Genomic DNA, 20,246 nt, shown 5'->3' with positions numbered 1-20,246 from the left:
GACAAGGGGAAACAGCAGCAGGGAGGGTGCAAGAAGAGAGGTGGAGGCAAGAGCAGCCACAGCTTGGGACATAGGCTGCCCACTGTACCCTGGGACCACACCTGGCAGGGAGGAGCCAGAGACCGCTATGGTCTCTGATCACTGCATCCTAGCCAGGCAGGTGGGGGTGCTTGTTCCAGTTTCATGGTTAAGCACACCAAGTCCCGGAAAGGTTCTGGTCAAGGAAAGAATGGCAAGCCTGTGGGTGTGAACGTGCCCAGGGTGGCAAAATGCCCAGGACAGACGGACAAAGCAAAAGCAACTCACGTGGGAGATCTGCATCTGACAAGTTGGGAGAACTGGCATGCACCCCACGGCTTGGTTTTCAAACAACCAAAGGTCACTGCTGCTCAGACTCCTGAGAATGGAAATGGCCCGGAAGGGCTGTACTTGATTCAACCTGATGACTTGGGACTGGAGGAGCAGGGAGGGGGTACCTGCTCCCTGCAAGAGGACGTGGACTGGGAGGAGAAAAGGGAGGTGACGAGGCGTAGGCTGGGGTGGGGGGCTGGATTCCCAGTGGCCTTGGCTCTGTTGCCCCCATGCCCCACCCTGTACACACAAGCTGTTTCCATCATACTTGGTGGGAAGGGACACTGCTGTCCCTCTCAGAGGATGGTCCTATCCCTAGGGTTCTGACTCCTTGTTCTTTGAGAACTCTTCTGGCTTCCTGTGGTTGAGGAGGGGACAGGGAGGGCTACTGCATTGTCCCACTGGCCTCCTGTGCAAATTCATGGTTAGGTTCACAGCTGGCAGCTCAAGACCATTTACAACAGAACTATGTGAGGGTTCTGGTGGTGAACCAGCAGCTCATCCCCCAAGGGGCAACTGAGGGGAGGTGAGTGGATTTTGTGCAGGCCTAGTAGACCAAGAGGAATGATGGAGGCAGGACAGGGAACTGCCCACCCCAGGACTGAAGGAAGCATAGGAGAGCAAAGAGGGCTGCGGGCCAAAGCTGTGACCTTGGGGAGAAGGATGCAGCCATTGGCCATTCCCCACTAGTGGCTGAAGGCCAAGGCCATCTGGAGCCACAGGCCCAGAGCATCTGGGTGACCTAGCAGGCACACGTAGGCCTCCAGCAGCTGGGTGGGAGGGAGCCATGGGCTAGCAGAGCCTCAGTGGGTGGTAGGTGAGCACAGGCCTGCAGGCTGTCATTTGTGAGGTTTAACACAACTAACACAAATGTGTACTTGGGGCTCCTGTTGTGCTCCCTGCATGGTGCCACAGGGGGAGGGCCATGCGTCTGTTAGCCTGGAGGGTTCTGCTGTGGGTAGTGCATGCTGTGGGCACTCCAGGATCCCTCCTAGGATCCCAGGCTGTCTCTAGGTGGGAGAGAAGGGAGTTGCAGATGCTGCAGGGGCCTGATAAAGCCATGTCAGGAGGAGTTGTCCTACAGAACGACCCTGGACAAGGCAGGGTAGGAGGTGCTTTAGCCCAGCATCTCATGTGGCTCTCTGGGTCAGCATCCCTCTGAAGGTGCTCCTGAGGGTGGCCCCTCTCCCCTTCTTGTCCAGGGTCAGAATCCAGCTCTCCAAGATGGTTTCAACCATCGAATCCCTGATTTACAAGATGGTTATCTGTGTTGTGGGCAGGGGAATTCTGGGCCAGATCTCCAGTGCCTGGATGCTGGGCCCTTGTTCTCCCCAGATCTTGCTTTCCTCACACAATTCTTTGCTATTGGTATCATTACCAAGAACCTGGAGGGGCTGGCTCAGAGGTTCTGGGGATCGCCACAGGCTCTGGTCCCTCTCTGGGCCACCCAGAGCCAGTCCTGCATCTGCAGGCTGGGATGCTGGCATGCACCCTGACTGAGGTGGGCCCCAGAACATCTAGCTCTGTCTGGGGGTAGAATAGCTTCAGAGAGTAGTACAGTTTCTGCAGGGAAGAGTCTCTGGTGACCACATCCAAAGGCAGAGTGGGGTTCATTTCTGAATTGCTGGTCTGAGCACTGGCTTGCCTAAGGCTGGGGTGGGGCAAGCCCAGGATTAAATAGGGGGATCAGGAGGGGGCCCCTGGGACCTGCCCCTTGCATCCTTCAGGGATGTTTCTGGGTTCCATGTCCCCTGCAGGGGTGGCCAGGGGCCATGCCCCCATAGGGTTGTGTTCAGAGTCTGTTCCTTGCCTCCTACAGAGCCCCGTAGCTATGTGGAATCGGTTGCACGCACAGCGGTGGCTGGGCCCCGGGCCCAGGACCCCGAGCCCAAGAGTTTCAGCACCCCGGCTGCCCAGGCCTACGGCCCTGATGTGCCCCTGCGGAATGGAACCCCGGGTGGCTCCTTTGCCTCCCCCAGCCCTCTGTCCACCAGCAGCCCTATTCTCACAGCTGACAGGTAAGCTGGGAATCAGGAATCGGGGAGCAGATGGTGTGAGAGGCCGGAACCGGGGCAGTTCCCTGGGGAGAGGGCTCTTGGATCCGCCTTGGGCTTGGATAGGCAGAAGTCATGACTGAAGTATGCCTCTCAGACTCCCTCATCAAGGCATGCTGAGAGGGCACTGCACCCCCAGGGTACTGAATCTCTTGGGGAAACCCCAGGGTGAGTGAGCTGGGGTGCCCAGGCTGTGCTCAGTTCCACCTGCCCAGAGCTGTGCTGGAAAGAAAGAGCAGTACCAAGCTAGCAGCACTGTGAATACACAGTGAGTTTGCCAGAGACCAGTGATCCTGGGCGGTCCATGCTCTCATTATTCCTGTCTCTGAGCCAGGCAGGCAAATGGTGTACAGAGGTGAAGGAAGCTTGTGGCAGGTCTGGTGCTAAGTGGTTACAGGAGTCAGATCCATACCTAAGGCATATGGTTTGCAGAGTTCCTTCCATCCTGCCACCCCAGCAAACTCATCTTGTCCCCTGATCTGTATCCTAGTGCCTGCCCTTTGTGGGGTGAGCGTTGGCTATGCCCAAAGCTGACAAATAAGGACCATGCATGGAGCTCAGAGCAGGGACCACTCACTCTGGCCAGGGGCAGAGGACAGGCAGGATGCTGTAGGGTAGAGGAGGAGGAAGAACACACCCAAAGGACAACGTGGCCAGGATGGAGGACTGCAGGATGTGTGTGGGCCAGGTGCATGGTTCTGGGAGCAAGAGGCCTTTGAGTGAATGTGTCTGGGTAGATGGATACTGACGTCTATCTGTGGGTGTCTCCAGTCTGAGACATGGTGGGGGCAGGGCCTGCAAGCTCGCCACTCCTATGGTCTTTACCTGTGCAGCCACAAGCCAGGCCTGGTGGGCTGAGTTTGCTGCCTGCCCTGCTTTGGCTCAGCTCCTTAAGCCAAGCATGCACCCCACCCCATGCCCAGCCCCTGGTGCCTCTCCTGGCCTCACTGTTCAGGACATCTGGCTGGCAGAGTGTCCCTGTTTTCAGGAGACAGGCTCTCCCTGATGTGCCCCCACCACTGCTGCTGAGGTTCTGGGCATCCTAACCTTCCTGGCTCTCACTCACGTTGCTCAGCCATGGTGTTGGCCCTTTGCAGGCTCCAGAAGTCAGCATCTCTAATGTGGGATGCAACTTCCTGATCTCCACTTCAGTAGCCCTAACCCCAGTCCCTGCTCAGTCTACCACATTCTCTCTGGCCCTCCTGGTCCTCAGGTAGATTCCCTATCACGTGGTGTCTCTCCCTTCTAGCTCCTCCTAGGTACCTGAGAGACTCTGTCCTGCCTGCTGCCCCCCACCCCACAATCTTCTCCTTGCCCTTGGCTCTTGCCTGGCCCACAGCTAACCCTCCCCAAATCTCATATCACCCAGGAAATGCAGAGGCATCCACCCAGGGAGGGGCCTGCCAACTCCAAGCCTCCTTGCTGCTGCAGCTCCAGGCTCAGGCCCATTGGCTATAAGGACCCCTCCCAGGGGGCCCTGGTGCTTGGTCTACCAGTTGCCTCCCTGCACTGCTGCAGACAGCATGTGCCTGTTAACCTTGCTCTCCCTGGCCGTATCTTGCCTGAGTGCGTCTGGTCTAGTCAAGGTCTGCTAATTCAGCCTTCTCACTTTCCAATTGAAGGACCAGAATGCAGGTGACCAGCTCCCAGGCCATTGCGTCACCCTGTCCAGCTCTCTCTTGTGTCCCACAATATGGACAGGTGCCCAGCTTCACAGAGGAACCTTTGTGGCTATTTTCCCAGGGGAATTAGACCAGCATTTTCAAATTGGGAGCAACTTCTGAGCTCATCTAATCTAACCTTCCCAAGGAGGAAGTTCCCTTCCTGACCAGCAGGCCAGTGGGTCAGCTTCTGCTTACATACTCCTAGGGACAGGTGCCTCATTACCATGCAAAGCAGTCTCAGCTGCTTTTCACAATGCCATAGAGTGATAGGAACCCATGCAGATGCTGACTGCAGGGGGACTGCAGGGGCTGCTGGAAGCAGGCAGTCCTCACTGGGAGACCACCCTTTCCACATCCCCTCTCCAACCTGCCACCCTGCCCATCTCTCTCCAGCACCTCCGTGGGGAGCATCCCATCAGGGGAGAACAGTGACCAGGGCCCCCGGACACCCACCCAGCCTTCGTTGGATCCTGGCTTCCGTTCTGGCAACCTGGCGCAGCCCGGACTGTCTGGCCGGAGGAGCCACCAGAGCTCGTCTCCTCTCCCAGCCACTGTGGGCAGTGGCTACAGTCCTGACTACTCACTCCAGCAGCTGAATTCGGCTCCGGAAAGCCAGGCACGGCCTCAGTTCAGCGTGGCTGGCATCCACACGGTGCCAGGTAGCCCCCAGGCACGCCACAGGACAGTGGGCACCAACACTCCCCCTAGCCCTGGTTTCAGCCGGCGGGCCATCAACCCCAGCATGGCTGCCCCTGGCAGCCCCAGTTTAGGCCATCGCCATGTGATGGGGCCACAGGGGCCTGGTTTCCATGGTAATGTGGTCTCCAGCCCCCACTCAAGCAGTGCAGCAACCACTCCAGGGAGCCCCAGTCTAGGCCGGCACCCTGGGGTCCACCAGGGCAACCTGACCTCCAGTCTCCATGGCAACGCAATGGGAAGCCCTGGAAGCCCCAGCCTGGGCCGGCACCTGGGAGGGTCTGGATCTGTGGTTCCTGGCAGCCCCAGCTTGGACCGGCATGTGGCCTATGGTGGTTACTCTACGCCTGAAGATGGGAGACCCACGCTGTCCCGGCAAAGCAGTGCGTCCGGCTACCAAGCTCCTGCCACGCCCTCTTTCCCCGTCTCCCCTGCCTACTACCCAGGCCTGAGCAGCCCTGCCACCTCCCCGTCACCGGACTCTGCAGCCTTCCGGCAAGGGAGCCCCACTCCGGCCTTGCCAGAGAAGCGGAGGATGTCAGTAGGGGACCGAGCTGGCAGCCTCCCCAACTATGCCACCATCAATGGCAAGGTGTCATCCTCGCCTGTGGCCAGCGGCATGTCCAGCCCCAGCGGCAGCAGCACTGTGTCGTTCTCCCACACTCTGCCCGACTTCTCCAAGTACTCCATGCCAGGTGGGCCTCTCCCCAGTCCCCGCCTCTCCTGCAGGTGAATGGAGCCTGAGAGTGAAGGCCCTGCTCCCATTCTGTTCTGACGCTCCCTGAGGAAATCACGGACTTCTGGGCCTCAGGTGCCGTGTCTGTGCAGTAGGAGGGTGCTGTGGCTTTGGATGACGCTGGTGAAAATCGTGGTAGTAAATGCTGTTACTGGTGTGATCATTACCACCACCACATGCTGTGTGCCAGATTCTGTGGATGGCTGAGTCCTGTCTCATTTAATCACCATGACTGCCGAGGAAAGGTCTTCTTGCCACATTTTACACACAAGCAGACTGAAGCTCATAGAAGTTCTTGCTGTTTGTCTGGTGTCATACACTTAATAAGCAGCAGAGCTAAACTTCCCTTTCAGGCCCCAAACTAAAACATCACTGGAGTTTGTTCTTTTTTTTTTTTTTTTTAGCAGCTTACAGGTGACTTTAGCATCCCAGTGCCCACAGCCAGATGTGAAATGGGCTGAGGTCAAGGGTTGGGGTCTGGTTTCTGAAAATCTGGCCTCTGGAAGCCCATGCAGGGGTTGCAAGGTGAATCCTTCCCCTGTAAGCAGAGCTTGGCGTCTTTGCTTTCCTGGCAGAGCGCTCATTAGCTAAACACAAGGTCAAGCCCATGCTGCTGACCAGCTTCGTCGTCCAACTTTGGATCTGGCAGTGTGCAGAGTAGTCTTACGGCACTGGGCATGCTGGGCCTGTTTCAGGTGGCCAGGCATGGTTCCTAGCACCCACTTTCTGCCTGGGCCATGTCTGGTCTGACCCTGAGCCTGGCCAAGCTGAGACACCTAAAGTGACCCCGCACCACTCCCCCTCCCTGCTTCCTGCCGCCCACCAAGGACATCTGGTTCCCAGCCTCGCTCCTTGAAGGATGCGAGATTTCTAGGAGTTGGGCCACTTCCTGTTTCCCACCATCTTCTTTGCTTAAAATAGCCTTTGGAGTCAACACAGGAAGGCACATGGGGCTGCAGCCGCCTCTGACAGCTCATTAGACAGCCACAGCCAGCAGCAGGGGCCTGGGGCTTCAGTGCAGAGAGAGGCAGCTTGCAGCAGCTGAGTGGACAGCTGCCAGGACTGGGAGCTGACCTCCTCTCTGGTCCCTCCTTACCTACTCTCAGACACAGACCCCAGCAGCCCAAGCAAGTGTCAAAAAGAAGCTGCAGTTGGCGAGACCATGGTGACCCAGCCTGCCTCTGAGTCTGCTCCCTTATCTTTCTTGCACCTGCAGCACAGACTGCCATGCTTGGGAGAGGAGGCTGCTCTGGATTCTTGCTAATGTGCTGGGGGGCGTTTGGGGACCCAAACTTTCCGTGCTTGTTTCCAAAGCAGCCTTCACCCAGCCCCACACAAATGCATTCTCTCATGGTTCTGGATGCTAGACATCCAAAGTCAAGGTGTCACAGCATTGGTTCCTTCTGGAAGCTCTCAGGGACATGTCCCAGTCTGTCTCCGAGCTTCTCCTGATTGCTGGCTATTGATCCATGGTATCTTGGGTAGACACAAGGACCCAATCTCTGCTTGCGTCCATGCCTCTCACTCCTAAGGTCCCCAGTCAGCCAGGGTCACTGTGACCTCACCTGACTTTGATGGCATCTGCAATGATCCTATTTCCAAGTGAGGCTGCCTTCACAGGTCTCGGGAGTTAGGGTTTCAGCACAGCATACCCCTAACATCCTGTTTCCTTCTCCTGTAGACAACAGCCCCGAGACACGAGCCAAAGTGAAGTTTGTCCAGGACACTTCCAAATACTGGTACAAACCTGACATCTCCAGAGAACAGGGTGAGTGGCAGGTGCCTGAGGGACACAGCTTGCTGTGGCTCAGAGGGACCTGGAGCAGGCTCATGCCTGTGCTGCTTTGCAGTGGGTGATAGCTGCACTGTAGAGATGGGGACTGAGATCAAAGTCAGATAGTTAGAGGTACTTCCTGCAGTGAGGCAGGGGCCAGAAGCATCCTCAGAAACGACAAAGCCTGGATTTTCCTGGCCACAGTGTGGAGTGGGCCAAGATGGCATGAAGCTTTTGCTTTCTGTGCGATGTGGGGAGTTTTCTATTGTAAAAAAATCTAAAAGAAGAAACAAGCCCAGAGTTGGAAATGCGAGAATAAAGATGAGGTCCAACTCAGGGTATTGAGGAAAGCATCGGGGAGTGGGCTAGAGGCAGCCCCACAGCCTTTCACTGTGGCTGCAGTTTTGCACATCTCTGGGCCACCAGTGACAGGACCAGTGATGGCCCTGGGGGACCACCCAGCTTGCAAAGCCTAAAATAATCAATCCCCATCCATTTACACAGCTCCCTGGCTGAGCCTGGGGGCAATGGGAGCCTTAGGAAGGTTTGAATTCCAGCTTTGGAGAGTGTCCTTCTCCCCCTAAGATGGGATTCCGTGAGCAAGGCCAGTGTTGTCAAGGCCAGTTCCTCTTCTCTTCCCACCCCTCCCAATGCAGCCATCGCACTTCTTAAGGATCAGGAGCCAGGGACCTTCATCATCCGTGACAGTCACTCCTTCCGGGGGGCCTATGGGCTGGCCATGAAGGTATCTTCCCCACCTCCAACCATCGTGCAACAGAACAAGAAAGGTGAGCTTACCTGGAGCAGCCCCCTACCTGGGGAAGTAGAGGGACCCTTGCATTGAGCAGCTAATGGCAACATTGCTGTTCAGCAGAGCGTATCTTGGCCTTGGGGTCTGGAAAGCAATGTCATTGGACCTCCATGCTGTTGGGGGATGGGAAGTGGCCAGCTCTGTATCCCTTGGGGTCCTTGTTACCACGTTATCTCTGCAACCTCACTTTGTCTTCCTGACCAAGCACTTCTGGGAGGAGGTTGGGGCCAAAGGAGGGGGACACCACAAGCAGTGACCGGCCTTTGTTCCTTGTGCTTCTTCCCAGGGGACATGACCCACGAGCTGGTGAGGCATTTCCTGATAGAGACCGGCCCCAGAGGAGTCAAGCTCAAGGGATGTCCCAATGAGCCGAACTTTGGTGAGCTGCCCCCTGCCTCTGTTTCCACTGCAGGCTGGCCCTGGAATCCCAGCCCTGTCTTAGGGGCTTCCAGGGGTCTTACCTGCCCTCTCATACCCAGGCACCTCCAGGAGTCTCACCCTTCCCCACCCCAAGTTCTGAGACTGCAGGCTCTGTCAGACTTCCCGGTCAGGCTCCTGAGCTGCACTACATCCCATCTGTTTGTCTTACTCAGCCCGGACTTATTGTCACCATTGGAGTGACCACTCTGGCAGCTGCTTCTGTGGACCTCCTACTGTGGGAAAGTCTGTTCAGGTCCCTTACCTTGCTCCTGGTCTTGCCACAATCCTGTGTGGTTGCAATCATTATTCCTGACTTGCACATGAGGGCCCGGAGGCTCTCAGAAGTTAGATTCCCCCAGGAACACACACACAATAAGTGATTGAGCTGAGACTTGACCCCATAGTGGCTTGACACTTCTACAGGACTATCCTAACCCCGGGGGGGACTCAGGACAGGTGTTAGGAGGAACAGGTTATTTACTTATTTGTTTATTTTAAAGATTTATTTATTTTTATTGCAAAGTCAGATACATATATAGAGAGGAGGAGAGACAGAGGGGAAGATCTTCCATCCCAAGTGATTCACTCCCCAAGTGACCACTATGGCCAGCTCTGCACCGATCCAAAGCCAGGAGCCAGGAGCTTCCTCCAGGCCTCCCACACGGGTGCAGGAACCCAAGGCTTTGGGCTGTCGTCGACTGCTTTCCCAGGCTACAAGCAGGGAGCTGGAAGGGAAGCAGGGCCACCGTGATTAGAACTGGCACCATATGAGATTCCGGTGTGTTCAAGGCGAGGACTTTAGCTGCTAGGCCACGGTGCTTGGCCCCAGGTTATTTATTTTTAAAAAAGATTTATATAAAGATTTATTCATTTTTATTGTAAAGGCGGATTTGTAGAGACAGAGGGATCTGTCCATTGGTTCACTCCCCAATTGACCACTATAGCCAAAGCTGAGCTGAAGCCAGGAGCCTCTTCTAGGTCTACCATATGGGTACAGAGGCCTGTGTTTTTGGGCCATCCTGCACTACTTTCCAAGGTCATATAATCAGGGAGCCGGGTGGGAAATGAAACAATGCCAATATGGGATGCTGGCATTGCTGGCAGAGGATTAGTCAATTAAACCACTATTGCACTGGCCCCAAGATTTATCATACTGGTTTGAAAGGTAGAATTAAAGACAGAGTAGGGGTGGAGGCATTTTCCATCTGCTGGTTCATCTCCCAAATGGCCTCTATGGCCAGGTCTGGGCCAGGGTAAAGCCAAGGAGCCAGGAACTCCTTCTAGGTTCTCTCACATGCAGGGACCTAAGGTCTCTGCTGTTTTCCCAAGCCATCAACAGAGAGCTGGATGGGAATCGGAGCTGCTGGGACTTGAACCAACCATCACCCGTGAGGGATGCCTGTGCTATAAGCAGCAACTTTAACCCACATGCCACAGCATCAACCCCCAGGAAGAGCTTTCTATGAAGGAAATAGGTTACTTTGTATCTACTAAATGAGCCTTTAGAATTTTCCTGGGTCTTGCTGAAAAAAAGAGAGGGTAAACTTTAAGCTTTGCTGGTGTGGGATACAGGAAAGATAATCAAGAAACTGAAGATTGCATGGGGTGGGGTGGATGGGGTACAGTGGGGCATGGTGCCCTTCCCTTGCCCTCAGCTCCCAGGATCCCTGCTCCTGACATGCCTCTGTCCCTCTGCCTGCAGGATCTCTGTCTGCTCTGGTTTATCAGCACTCCATCATCCCACTGGCTCTACCCTGCAAGCTGGTCATTCCAAACCGAGGTAGGCACGCGAGGCTCCGGCTGGCCAAGCGCACCCCTGAGCTGGCCACTCCAGATCTCGGCCGTGCCAGCCGCTTCAGAACAACCACCTGGGGTGGCATCCTCGGGTCGTTCTTCCATTTTGGGGAAAATCAGAATCACTCTCCTGCTCCCCGACCACCTATTAAAAAAGAAGGAAAAGTTCATTAAAAAAGCTTAACTCCAGGATCATTCAGAATTGACTTGCCAGATTGTTCTAGAAAGTTCTCTAGGCAATTTCACATAGATCCTTCAGAGTAAGCCTCACTCCCTGTGGTGGTGGTGATGATGGTGGTGGGAGGTGGAGGCATCCCCAAGGGGCCATGTCCTGGAAATGAGGTGGACATCAGTAGGAGGGATGGAGAGGGGAGGCAGGTTGAGGTCATGGGCATCTATGCCCTGGGGTTGGCTGGATGGGGAAGAAGGAGTGTGCTCCAGGGGAGAGGGTAGAAAGGATGGGGCCCAACCGTACTTGTGTGGCGGGGGGTGGGAGGCACTGAGTCATTGGAGAAGAGCGAGGGTTCCTCATGGGAAGTTTGCATAGTTGCCAAGGACATTGGTACTTGAGTGAGGTGATGGGCAAGGAATATGTCCTGGTCCTGGAGTGTGGTGGTAGACTCAGGATATCTCATAGCACAAGCTTCTACCACCTGTTCCCAAGTGCACAGGTGCACCTCTGTAATGCCTGGTGCTGAAAGCAAGGTCTGAGCACTGCCTCCTCCCGACCCTGTCTGTCAGGAGCACCCTTGGAAATGCCCCAAAGGCTTGTGCCCTAGGACTCCATCCATTCCTGTGCTTGGAGGTCCGGGAGTTATAACAACACATGAAACCTTTAATAGCAGTTATCAATATCTATTATTTCACCAATCTGATTTGTATAGTGATTAATAACTGACCCAAAGTTAAATACAACTTAGGTAGAATTGTTGATGACATATGCTAGATGCTAATCAGCTTCTGTTTCTCTGGCATTTATGGAAATAGTTCATCAGAAACTGCTTGTTATTTAAATTGTGTCAAGCACGGATCTCAGTGTGTGGTCCTCTGATCAGCAGTGTCAGCCTCTACCAGGAACTTGTTAAAAGTGTAAATGTTCTCAAGACCTGCTACTCAGGTGCTTGGGTGTCTTGGGCCCAGCAATCTGTGCTTAACAAGCCTGCATACCAGAGGCTGTCAAACCCTGGTGTAACCAACACTCAAATTTTTCCCCCTGATTTTTCAAAGATGCATCTGGTTGATAAATAGAAATTGAATTCTGTACAGTGTGCAACCTATCTTGACATGGTTAACATCAAAACCCATGAACATATACATTGCTCAGTTCTTCATGTTGAAATTATAGTTAGGCTCCATGAAGGTTTAAAAAATGAGGGTACTTGTTGATCAACACCAAGACTCATCAGTGCAAACCATCACCATGGCTGCCGCCAATTGCTGTTGGAAGGTTTGTGTTGTGCTGAACACCTGGCTGAACACGGGGCATGGAAGTGATGAATGGTCGGCATCCTCTCTTTGTAAGCACTGAGGCGAGGGTTTGAGTCTAGCTCTGTCCTGCTGCAGAGCCGCACGCAGTGTTCCAGGCACTTAGAGGCATCATTGAACCCTTAGTACTGAACATCACCCAGCAGTGACTGCTGCCAGGGCCTCTTAGGAGAGGCAGTGTCCATTGCACTGCTCACCTTAGGCCCAGCCAAACGTGTGCTTCTTTCCAGCTCTCGGGTTTTAATTACCAGCTGAATTTTTGTCTCAGACCCCACAGATGAATCAAAAGATAGCTCTGGTCCCGCCAACTCAACCTCTGACCTGCTAAAGCAAGGAGCTGGTGAGTGGTCCCCTGAGACTGGACCCTGGTCTAGGGCTTTCTTTCTGCTTTCCTGGCCTTGTGCTCTCCTATGGGTGCAGGCTGCAAATACCTCTCCCATACCTCCATGTCTCTGGATAGGTTGTATGTCTGCATACAGATGCCTTGACCCACTGTGGCCTGAAATTGCAACTGGTCCCTCCTCTACCCCACACCCTGCCAAGAGTGGGCCTGTGGTGCCATCTCACCTCCAACCCCATGACTCTTCCTTGTGTCACTTTCTTCCAGCCTGCAATGTGCTCTTCGTCAACTCTGTGGACATGGAGTCCCTCACAGGACCACAGGCTATTTCCAAAGCCACATCTGAGACGTTGGCTGCTGACCCCACGCCAGCTGCCACCATTGTTCACTTCAAGGTGTCTGCCCAGGGAATCACACTGACTGACAACCAGAGAAAGTAAGATTCTTTTACCCATGTGCTGCTCACCTGCTTGCCAGTTGGTCCATCCCTTATTCCCTTACACCCACCTCCTGGTTGTCTTATCTACCCACCCACTTACCAACTCATCAGTTTACTCACTTATGTCCATTCTTCCTCCATTTGCCCTCTCCATCCGTTTGTCCCTCCACCCATCTATTCGTTCATCTTTCCCACCCATCCTTCCTTCCCTTCCCTTCCCTTCCCTTCCCTTCCTTCCTATCATCCATACATCTACCTGTCCTTCAACTCATCCTTCCTACCCATCTATTCATCCTTCTACTCTTCTACCCACCTATCCATCTTTCTACTCTTCCAATAATCCATCCTCCCTTCCTTCCATCTATCTATCCATCCCTCCTTCCAGTCACCTTCCCATCTACACATCCATCCATCCACTATCCAGTCACCCATTTGTTTATTCATGCATCCATCCTTCCACAAGGGTTTTCCTGCTTTGGCTTTGCAGCTCTACATACAACTGATAAAAGTACCTGTATCCTGGAGCACAGCCTTCCGTAATGGGCTGTCCCTAACCAGTGCATCCAGCTGCAGCCTCTCCCTCTGGACCACCTCATTTTCTCTCGCCTCAGTCCCAGTTTCTTCTTTTTCCAGCCCTTTGCATCTTGGACCTGTTTCCAGGGCACATCTATCTGTCTCCACATGCTGCCCAGGCCCCCCAGGGGGAGCAGAGCAGGCCAGTTTGCTCATCTACGAGCACCCATGCAGCAGCTCTGTGACAGCCGCAGATGGTGGTGGGAAGGTGGTCTTGGCTGCAGGTGAAAAGGAGGGGTAGCAGCCAGCCTGACACTCACTCTTTTAATCTGATATGTGTGCCATAGGCTCTTCTTCCGACGACACTATCCCCTCAACACTGTCACCTTCTGTGACCTGGATCCACAGGAAAGAAAGTAAGTTCTACAGACCCACACACCCAGCTCTTCAACACTGGTTTGTGTGCTCCGGGCTCTGCAGGACCACCTGCCTGAATCTTTCCTGCTGCAGACATGAGGCCCCTTGGGGACTCAGCTGTCCGTTTTCACCTGCTCTTACATGTCTTTGACCCAAGTCTGCTTCTCCTCTCTGCACTGGCGTACTTGTGTGCCCCATGCCTCATCTTCACAGGGGTCTGTCTGTGGGGACTGGGGTGAAGGAGGGGGCTTCCTCTACCTTCCCCACACCCTCCCAAGTTTGGACTTTGGGGGGGGGGGCGGGGCGGGGAAGGTACCTGCATCATCCTGAGCCATCTTTCTCTCTGTAGGTGGATGAAAACCGAGGGTGGTGCCCCTGCTAAGTAAGTGTGGCTTCTTTCTTTCCTGCACAGCTGTTAATCAGTGCTAGGGCCCCTGCAGAGCTGTGATGATAGAATGAGTCCCCAGAGTCAGTGAGTCCCCGTGTCTCCGGGCAGGCCAGAGCTTGCAGTTGGGGCAGGTGGCAGTGCATGGCAGGGTTTCCATCCTGGCAGGCAGTGGCAACCAGGGCTGTCTGGCATACCCTGTGCCAGAAGCCTGGTGACACACCTCACTCTAGCCAGAGCAGCCCCATGAGAAGCCAGTCTGGAAGGGGAGGTGCTGGGGTTGCTCTCCAGACCCTGGCTTCTCCCCTGCCTGAGCACCACCCCATGTCACAGGGCCCTGTCATTCCCAGCCCGAGAACAAAGCTATAGGAATGAAGGGCACATACGCACATGTGTAGGTTGTGGTGTATGTATAGTGTGTCCTATGTCTGTGGAGTGTGTGGGTTGTGCATAGAGTGTGTGGTATGTGTGTGTAGTATGTGTGTGGTTTGTATAGTGGTACACGTGTGGGGTGTGTGTACTGTGTGCATGTGGGGTGTATAATGGTACATGTGTGGGGGGACATACTCTGTGTGTGGTATGCATGTGGAGTGTAGGGTGGTGCTGTGTGGGGTGTGTGTTCCGTGTGCATGTGGTATGCTTGTGAGGTGTTTGGTTGTACTGTGTGTGGTGGTGTGGGGTGTATGTGCTGTGCATATGTGGTATATTTCTGGTATCTATATGGAGTATATATGGTGTGTGTGATGTGTGTGGTATTTGTATGGTGTGTGTACAGAGTGTGTGGGCTGTGTGTGCATATGGTATGTATGTGATGTATGTGCATGTGGTATGTGTGGAGTATGGAGTATGTAGGTGGTGCGTGTGTGTGTGTGTGTAAAGTATGAGATACGTAGGTGGTACATGTGGGGTGTGTGTAGAGTGAGGTGTGTAGGTGGTACGTGTGTATGTGTGCAGTGTGTGGTATGTATGTGATGTATGTGGTATAATGGAGTGTGGAGTGTGTAGGCAGTACATGCGTGGGGTGTGTGTACTGTGTGCATGTGGTGTGGGCTGTGTGTGATCTGTGTGGCAGGGCAGACATGGATGTGCACTCACACAAGCAGCAGGCAGGACCCAGCCCTGCTAATTTTGGCTATTATGGCACAGTGCCGACGAGGGGTTTCCATGGGTGGCGTCTCCAGCTGTCCTGAAGTCCCCGACCTGCTCTAATTAGCAACAGGCTTACTGGGAGGGGACCTGAACTCACATTCTGTTCTCTGCCCTCATATTTTTAACTCTGTTTTGCGAAGACAGAAGACTGGGCCGCTCTAGTCCTGGTGGGGGTGGAGGGCATGCAGAGGGGTTCCTTCTCTGACCTGCGTTCTCTGGGAACTTGGGTCTTGAGTTCAGGAGTACTAAGAGCGAGTGTGTGTGTGTGTATGGTGACCCTGACCTTCTCGTGGAGTTGGAGAGGGCCATGGCCTTTGCCAGGCAGGCACCACTGGGTTCACTTGCTTGTTTATGCCTAAGAGCAGTCAGCAGGGTGGGGCAGGGCTGGGAGGGGCCAGAGAAGCTTGTCTGGGAATGTCCCCATTTTATTTCTGTTCTCCTCCCCACCCCTTACTATCCACAGTCTTGTCCCTCTCACCCTGGTGGGAGATGTCCCCAGCCCGTGGGTGGTGTGGCAGGACAGGGTTCTCCTAAGTGCCAACCCCAACCCCTAATGCCCAGGGAAAACTGGGGGTTGGGTAGGATGGAGAAGTTGGCCAGGCCAAGCTATACACCTGCGCTGCCTCCAGAGCTGAGGTTCAACCCTCCCCAACAGCTGTCCCTGTCCCTGCCTCCTCACACCTGTCATTCTTGGCACCCCCACAGGCTCTTCGGCTTTGTGGCCCGGAAACAGGGCAGCAGCACGGACAACGCTTGCCACCTCTTCGCTGAGCTTGACCCCAACCAGCCAGCCTCTGCCATTGTCAACTTTGTCTCCAAGGTCATGCTGAATGCCGGCCAGAAGAGATGAGCTCCCCAGCCCATGCCCAGGGCCAGGGCAGTTGGGGCTGGGGTGTGTGGGGAGGGAGCAAACCCACGAATCCTGACCACCCTGGAATCCAGAAGGAGGACTTTGGGCTGATTTTGGAGAAGGAGAGAAGAAAGTGCAACATGGGGAGAGGGAAGTGAATCGCAGAGAGAGGGGAGGATAGAGAAAGCAAAAGACCGAGGAGAAGAACTCGCATTTCCCTGGGGAGATGAAGACTGCCAATCTCCCGTGCCTCCCAGATGGTGGGACCAGGGCCCCCAGCTGCACACCTGCCACTCACCCTGCTTTCCAAGAATGGAGCTCCACCTGGAGCCTGCCAGCCTCCTTCAGAATCCGCCTCCAGGGGAGTGAAGTCTCCCATCCCTCACTCAACAGCTCTGCAAGGAGAGAAAAATCTTACTCTTCCCTGGCCACCTGTAGGGTGGGTTGCTGATCCAGACCCACCAGAGGTGGCAGAACTTTTTCACTGACAAGTGTCTTGGACCCAAGGCCTTGTGGCCCCTCTGTTGTGCCTCTGACACATTGTGTGGGTGCTCAGGTGTCTGCAGTCACACATCCTCACCTCTTGGCCTAGAGTTGCCTGCAGCAGCTGGAACCCATGTCTGTCTCACGTGTTTGCATGCATACATGCGTGCTGTCCAAAGAAATTTAGGGCCTTAGCGTAACCAGGCAGTGGGGAGGGGACACAGTTGTCCTTAGTAGGAGCACCCAAGGGTGCTTCCTGCCCTCTGCTGGCCCTGGGTGCCGCCAGTCCTTTCTCCCTTGTTTCCCCGCTGGGAGCTGGAGCTTTGGAGAGAGTGAACATATGTGTAGCTGTGCTGTGGCCTTGGGGAAGGCTGTCTGGAAGGGCTCAGCTGAGCTGCATGCATTTTTTTTTTTTTTTTGAGCTGCATGCATTCTTGCTGAGTTTGCGGCTCACAGTGAGGTGGGCAGGTCACTGCTACCTGTGCCCAGCACCCTGCCTTAGCTCCCCACATCAGCCCCATCCTTGGGCTTCATGCCCAGAACTGGCCTTATCTCTGACTTGCTTCTTTGCATGATGCCCTTTAGGGGCTGGCTGTGGGTTGAACTTCTCTGCCTTGCCCTGTTCTGCCCCTGTGTGGGGCTCTCTGCTGCCCAAGGCCCTGCTTGGCCAGGCTCCCCTGGGGAGAAGCCTGCAGACTTTGCTCTCCCCTCTGTCATTATGGTGGAGCCTGCTTCTATCTGGGGTGCCGTGAGCACCCTGCATGGCCTGCCTGTAACACCAAAGCCTTGCCATGGAGCCACGCTGCCCAAGGAACAGGGGCAGAAGGCGTGCATTGGGGCCCTGAGAGCCCGAGGTCCACCTCTAATAGAAGCTCACCAGGACTCCATTTTTAAGCCTGTGGTGTCCTTGAGAGTGAGGCATCGACTGATATATAAATATATATAATATATATGTGAGACATACTAACAGATCTGTAAGCTAATAAAATATAAGAAAAGATTAAAAAAAAGAGAGAGAAAATAGGTAAATTTCCCGGAAGTATTTATTATCCCCTACACTGCTATTTTTTTTTTTCTTTTGGCCTTTCTGGTCATGAACCAACTCCAGTCCCTTTGAATCTGTTAAGTCATGAGACCTGGGAGGCCGTGCTCCTTGGGCCAGTCGCGGTTTTCCTTGCCCGGGCCTTGGTCTCCCACAGGCTCTCTCTGGAGCCCAGTGGTCAGTTGCCAGGGTGTGGTGGGGAGAGCTTCCCCCATCCCCATGGCCTCTGTGAGCATGAGAATGGCAGGGGAGGGGCATGGGTGCATGTGGCAGATGCGGAAAAGGACGTGTGTGTATCTCAAATTTCTCCTCCTCCAGGGAGCTGTACCTGTGTGGACGTTGTGTTTTAAGGAGCTGGAGAGTGTCTGAAATGGGTGGGGGTGGGATGACCCCACTTCCCCAACAGTGAGGTCCCCCCAAAGTGTTCTTCCTTCTGAGATGTTCCACCCCAATGCCCTGCTTGGCCCTTCCCCTCATCCCCTCCCTAGTCACCTTGTAAATATCTTCATATTGTCTGCTGCCAGGTGGCCTGTTCAGCTGGAGGCTGCCTGGCATCCACACCTGGCCCCTGGGATCTGAAGGTGGGCTCTGCCATTGCACCTGTTTTCCCACCTCTTCACTGCCCCACCAGCAACCACCCACCCCTGCCACTGTGGGGGCCTGAGCTGCGAGGGAGGGCCCCCAAACCTGCCTTGGCTTGGCCAGGAAAGCCACTGGGAAGGGGACCCCAGCTCAGAGCAGCCTCACCACACATTTGGGCCTGGCATCCCTCACCTCAGAGGTGAGCCCAGGGGACACAGATGCACACACGTATGGGTACACATGCCACCACGCAGCACCACAGTCTGTTCTTGCCAAAGATTTCCTCAAAAAGAAAGCACTTTGTACTGATTGTTAGTACTTTGTAAAAATGTGTAAGTTGTTCTTCCCTGCATGTGTGTTGCTATTGTTGAATTTTGTTTGTCAATTATGGAACTTGGCTTGGGCCGGAAGGGGTGGCAGAGACCCTGCCAAGTAAGCCCTGTCTCCCCAAGCTGCTCTCGTGTGTCCAGAGGGAGGAGGTGATCCTAGAGGAAAGTGGGGAAGAAATGAGCTATAATGGGGGCAGAGGGATAGGGTGACTAAGATGTTCCCACACGCCACATGGCATCCTGGCTCCTTTCTCCACACAGAATTGGGAGGTCAGAGACCTCAAGTGCTTGGTTTGGGATGGGCCTTCTCTCCCATCTCATCCAAGTCTGGAAAAGCTGGGACTTGTGCCTGAGCAGTTGCTGGGTGTGTCAAGGACTAGCAAGCATGACAGCGATGGGCCCAATAGAGGCTTTTGGGAGACAGGAAGACAGGATGTTCTTACACCTCACCCTGCTGGACCAGAGTGGTGAGCGGGGGCTCCTCGTGTCCCCCGGGGGTGCAGAGGGCTCAGGGAACGTGAGCAGCATCTTCCCTCCCACTGGGCTCTCTTCTTCTTCCTAGGTCTTCTGCCCGTTATTGGTTTTGCCCCAATTTCAGCACCTGGGGAGATCACATGGGCAATGCCTCAGCCACAGGAGGCAGCTGCCACCCAGCCCATCCTACACTTTGGGTAACTGAAGTGGTGGAGGCCCACCTCTTGCTTCAAGACCAGGTCCCACAGCACTGAGACCCTGGATCGATGGGAACCTAGGATGTGTGTGTGTGCAAGTGTGGATGTGTCTGTGTATTTTGCTCACCCCTTTAGGGAACTTGGCAGTGGGGGGGTCACAGGTGATGAGGAATTGGATGGTCAAGTTCAATATCCCAGGGCCAAGAAAGGGAAAGGGAGGCCGGGCCTGTAGGACAGGTGTTAGGCCCAAGGCTTCATGAGGCTTGGACGCCTGTGCTCTTCTCTAGCCCCTCTTCTTCAGATGTCTACATTGTTGCCTGTAATGGGTTTTTGTGGGAGGATGCCCCAAGTTTGGTTTCTTAATCAGTGTTCACATGGTTTGACACTCGCCTGTGTGCCCATACTGGGTTCGTATGTGTGTGTGAGAACGCAGGAGAGTGAGTACATGTGGCTGAGCTTGTGTCTCCTCATTCTTCCTCCTCCCTTCTGAACACCATTCAAAACAAATATAAGATTCCTTACCTCCCCCCTTCCCCTCTGCAGGAGAATCAGAAGCCCCGCCCCCAGCTGTGTATTTATATAGATGGAAATATATATTTTGTATCATCATGCCTATAGCCTCTGCCACCTTGTATAAACCCTCAGCCTGTGCTATCTGACCCAGATATGAATGTATGTTCACTGAGGCTGTCCCCACTCCTGTACAGCGGCTCGTTTTCTTCGCGATCCATTGTATGGCTTTATAAATGATAAAGTTGAAGAAACTCCTTTGCTCGCATCCAGCTGTGTTTCTCAAGGGACCGGGGTCTGCTAGGTGTTCCTGGCAGCCAGTGGAGCCACTCCAGGCACCAGAGACGTGGTGGGATTCACCCAGCAGCCTTGCCACACTGCTCAGGTCTTGATCTGACCTGCTTATTCGTACGGATTTAAAAAAACTCATGTCAGGGAAAAAAGGTGGGGGGTAGTGTTCCGGCCAGCAGAGCCAGTAGCATGGACACGGTGAGGGTCAGGGAATCAGACACCGACAGGAGACCAGTATTGGTGGAAGAGGTCTCTCTGGCCTCCCTTTATTCAGTCATATATACTTTTCCCCCAAGCCTCTAGCAGAACAATCGGATGCTAATGAGTCTGACAGACCAGGTGTCACTAGCCTCCAAGCCCATTTCCTGCAGGAGCCAAGCTTAACAAATGCTAATCAACTCCTTAGCTCTCAACAGGGTAGGGGAGGCCCAAGTGACCGAGAGGCCTGGCCGGATGCAGA

At 54.3% G+C, this 20,246-nt stretch overlaps 1 protein-coding gene across 3 annotated transcripts in view; it reads left to right on the top strand.

Annotated features, from left to right (window-relative positions):
* TNS1 (tensin 1) overlaps positions 1–19,749 on the top strand; it is a 263,601-nt gene extending 243,852 nt beyond the window's left edge. For all 3 annotated transcript variants that reach the window (XM_040986491.1, XM_040986490.1, XM_040986489.1), the window contains 11 exons: positions 2,171–2,369; positions 4,463–5,460; positions 7,183–7,269; positions 7,932–8,063; positions 8,373–8,465; positions 10,209–10,286; positions 12,054–12,125; positions 12,393–12,561; positions 13,425–13,493; positions 13,844–13,876; positions 15,734–19,749. In XM_040986491.1, coding sequence (XP_040842425.1) covers positions 2,171–2,369; positions 4,463–5,460; positions 7,183–7,269; positions 7,932–8,063; positions 8,373–8,465; positions 10,209–10,286; positions 12,054–12,125; positions 12,393–12,561; positions 13,425–13,493; positions 13,844–13,876; positions 15,734–15,878 — 2,075 coding nt within the window. In that variant the 3' untranslated portion in view covers positions 15,879–19,749. The remainder of the gene's footprint in view (positions 1–2,170; positions 2,370–4,462; positions 5,461–7,182; positions 7,270–7,931; positions 8,064–8,372; positions 8,466–10,208; positions 10,287–12,053; positions 12,126–12,392; positions 12,562–13,424; positions 13,494–13,843; positions 13,877–15,733) is intronic.
* Positions 19,750–20,246: the final 497 nt, after the last annotated feature.

The sequence above is a fragment of the Ochotona curzoniae genome, unplaced genomic scaffold (genome assembly GCF_017591425.1).
Source record: "Ochotona curzoniae isolate NIBS_2020 unplaced genomic scaffold, NIBS_Ocur_1.0 contig_4514, whole genome shotgun sequence".
NCBI lineage: Eukaryota > Metazoa > Chordata > Mammalia > Lagomorpha > Ochotonidae > Ochotona > Ochotona curzoniae.
Note: the sequence above shows the minus strand (reverse complement) of the source record. Positions and strands in the feature narration are given on the sequence as shown.